The following is a 3,799-nucleotide window of genomic DNA, read 5'->3' on the forward strand; positions in this document are numbered from 1 at the left end:
AGCCACAAAGCCGAGAGGTTTAAAGTTAAAGCCACGTTTACATAAACACTGGGGATTAAAGAGCTCCTTTCTTGTAACTCGTCAAAGGGCCCTCGTGTGCCAGCGCTGCCGCTTCCCGCTGGCGTGGGAAGAGGTGCCAGTCCCCAGCAAACCGCCGCTGCCGTGGGCTCTCCTTTGAGGGGCTGAAGGGTCCGAATGCAGCCGCCCCCTCCCCAGGGCAGGGTGGGTGAGTGGGTCTGGGGAGTGGGACCGCTGGGATGTGTCTGCGAATCCCTCCTCCTCCTCCTCCGTGCGCTGTGACTCCTAAAATGCTGCAGGCGGTGGGAAGAGGGGAGGTAGGGCTTCCAGGGTGAAATCTTCAGATGAAATCTTGGCTTCTCCCGGCCAGTGGGAAAACTGCCCAGACTCCTGTCCGGGTGGGAAGTCACTCCCGAGCTCCTGCCACAAAACCGCTTTGTCTGGCTTGCGCCAGTCGCTCTCCTGCGAAACTCAGCCTTTGCACGAGATGTCGGCGGTGACGTAGCGCAGGCGTCGGTGCTGTTTTGCTAACGCCGGGGAGGACTTGGTATCAGAAGTGCCTTACCAGATAAGAAAGGCAGAGACATGCATCCGCCCACGCATGGTCACGTCCCGAGAGGAAGAGGAAGGTAACCTCGATCTCTGCTGCACGCTTGCAGGAAGGGATCTCGCATGTGGGCTCTTATCTCAGCTCTGCTTGGGCCCTAAATCGCGTTTATTCAGGCAAAACTCCCACCGTTCGCAGCGAGGAGTCTTGCCAGAGTAAATAGAGCGGATCTGGGCCTTTGCCCCGCTTCGTCTCGCCGTAGGCGGATTGATTGCTCCACGGGGAAGCTGTGCTTGGGCCACGCATCCCGCCCTTCTCCGTGTTGCCCGATGCACGGATGCAAGTCTCCGAACTCCTTCAGAGTTCGGGATGATGAAGCTTTTGCTTAATTCACCTCTGCCCTGAGAGCTGGGATGCCGATACGCAGCTTTGCGGAGGTGCGATGCAGTTGGGAAGCGCTACCCAACCCTCTCCTTCCTGCTGCTTGCGTTTATCCTGGTTGGAAGCTCTCTAAATCCTCATGGTTTAGGGCATAGAGCAAGTTCTGACCAATTTAAGACCGGAGCAATCCCCCCGGGACGTGCTGTGTTGCCAATAAGTTGGGGTGTCAGCGGGAATGATTGGGAAACGTGCGCTATGCCAGCTCTGGATTGCTGATTTTGCTGCAAACGAAGGGCTGAATGTGGTGTATCATGAGTTTAGATGGATAGATGGCACTTGGCAATTGAAACAGCCTTTCCGTGTTCCCTTGAGTTATTTCTGCTGTCACAGAGTGTTCCTCTTTTCAATTAGGATTTTTTAAATATAGTTACCATAGAGTATTTTACAGTGTGTGAAAAAACTGTAACAGGATAATATAATGATGCTATTAAATAATATACAGACGTCGCTCTGGGTTGTCTTTCCTTTAAATACCAAACGTTGGAGCTTCCCATTATCTCGTGTTTATTTTTCTGTGTCCTGTACATCTGGTGTAAAATAACACAGATTTTATTTCCAAGTGTGTCTAAAGGAATTGTGCCAAATACGCATTTTTATTGCTCCGCTGCAAAAGGAGCGGAAGAATCCTAATATCCAATAACAATATTGTCAGTCCTGGGCAATTCAAAACTATGGATTGTCTCAGTTCTCTCTTCTACCTTGAGCCTCATCTTAGAAATAACAAGATGAACGGATTAGGCACTTTTTCCTTAGTGTTTTCAATTTTTAGAGTATAAATTTCCAAGGTTTTCTGTGTGATGGGGAGGTCTAGAGCTTCCCACGCACGCTGGCACTCACACCGCCACCTTTTTTAAAAGAAGGCTGAGTTTCTTAATACCAAATATCAGCTGGAGGTAGGAGAAAAACATTACTGGGCGAGGCTTAGTTTGTGCGAGGTGGCAGTGCTTCAGCTGGGCGCTTTGGTGGAAGCCGAGTGGATGTCTGCTGCTGACTTTAATAGGAGAGGAATGAGGACTGTTTGTTATAACCATTTCTTAAAAGGGAGACTTACAGCTTATTGAAAAAGCGGATATGAAAAGCACAAACTTGCTCTTTTCTTGCCAAGAACCGTACACATTATGTCATTGCATTTATTTAAATCTGGTTTCCATTAGGTAGTTTTTCTGCTTTCCCCCCCTGCACCCCTGGTTCTCAGGCGCTCAGACAGGGCTGGGTTGCAAACGCCGCAGGACAAAGCTCAAAGCCATGTTAAAAGATATAATTTAGGGTAAAAAAAAAAGATATAATTTAGGGTAATATATGCTCTTAATATATATTTGTATATTATTGATATACAGTTGTCAGTTATTGATATGAGGAGCCCTTCAAAACAGCTTATGGGTTTTGCAGGGCTTCTATTTTAATGAAATTATGCAATTGTTAATTTTTTAAGAGTTCCTCCTGCTTGTGCACCTGGAGGCAGGAGATTATACCCTTACAGTAGCTCTGCAAACGCCGCAGGTATTTTCCTGTTCCCGGATTCCCTCTCTCCTTCCAGACGGACAGCGTCCCGACTTGTTTATAGTGTGACTGGTTAGTCCCTCCAGTCTAACGCTCTCCGATATAAAGGGGTTATTTTAGGATGCGCTTGACTCCAGTGTGGAAAGCAGCCGATATCAGGCTCAAAAATCCATTTGCAAGTATGTGAACCATGAAACGTGCATTAAATGCGAAATAAAAAATTGTTGGAAACGGAGCAAGCATCTTCGCTGTTTAAGGGGCTAAGGCTCATTTTATGCGTAGCACCATCAGGTATGTGGGATAATGTTTATTCTGCTTTACCAAACATCTGAATTCTGCCCATACCACCTACTGAAAGTCCAATTTTGTCTCCATTTCACTTAATTCTGGGCTTTTCCCTGGGAGATGCTGCCAAACGGCGTTAAAATCACTTGTGGTTGCATGGGATGTGCAAACGGCCCCTTCTTGCATGCAGAGCTGGACAGCCTCCTCGGGAGAATGTTCTACCCACTACTGAGCCGGCCAGGAAACGTCTTCAGGGTAAAAAATGAGGTGCAAACCGCAGCAAAACACAGAATTTAAAAACAAAACGTTGGTTTGAACGCCGTCGGGGGGCTCGGTGAACCCCACCCACGAAGCACCGCTATGCCGGAGCGCCCTTGCAAGCAGAAAAGTCAGAAAAGCCAAGTTCAGGCTGGCTCTAAATAACTTAAATCATTTTAGTATATATGGTCAGCGGGACACGTAAGCAGATGATGAATGGGTTTATAAATATACTAGCAAGGTCTCCCAAAAAGGAGACTGGCTTTTCAGCTTACCCCTCCTCTTATGTATTAGAAAACTGAGGAAGCTTAATAAAACCTAATTATAATAAATACTAAGTAAAATAGTATTTATTATAAATCATGGTGGGAGCGGGGGCTGGAGGCTGTGGGTCTCCTGAGGGATGGTCAGGCCGGGGATAGCAGCTCCTGACAGCGGGTGGCCCTGCTGCCCCTAGGCTTTGGGGGGGCGATGGGGGTGGTCGAGTGAGTGTTGGGGACCCGATTTGGGGCACAGCGGAGTCGGAAGCACCGCTCAAACCAGGCAGCCTCCGGACCGCCGGCCATCCCTTCCCTCTTGCTGGGTGGACTACAACTCCCAGCATGCATCGCGAGACAAGTCCCGTCATGCCTCGCTCCCGCCGTGACGCCAAGAGCCTCTCCCGCGCAGGCGCAGAGTGGGCTCGGCGCTGTGAGGCGGCGGCGGCCATGGCGCTGAACAGGAACCACTCGGAAGGCGGCGGCGTCATCG

The 3,799-nt window shown here is 49.3% G+C and overlaps 1 protein-coding gene across 1 annotated transcript in view; it reads left to right on the plus strand.

Annotated features, from left to right (window-relative positions):
- Positions 1-3,756: 3,756 nt before the first annotated feature.
- The window catches only part of WBP2 (WW domain binding protein 2), a 6,820-nt gene continuing 6,777 nt past the window's right edge, over positions 3,757-3,799 (plus strand). Inside the window, exon 1 of the mRNA XM_010296803.1 lies at positions 3,757-3,790. Within this exon, the coding sequence (XP_010295105.1) occupies positions 3,757-3,790 (34 nt within the window). The remainder of the gene's footprint in view (positions 3,791-3,799) is intronic.

Source organism: Phaethon lepturus, unplaced genomic scaffold, assembly GCF_000687285.1.
Source record: "Phaethon lepturus isolate BGI_N335 unplaced genomic scaffold, ASM68728v1 scaffold32890, whole genome shotgun sequence".
Lineage (NCBI taxonomy): Eukaryota > Metazoa > Chordata > Aves > Phaethontiformes > Phaethontidae > Phaethon > Phaethon lepturus.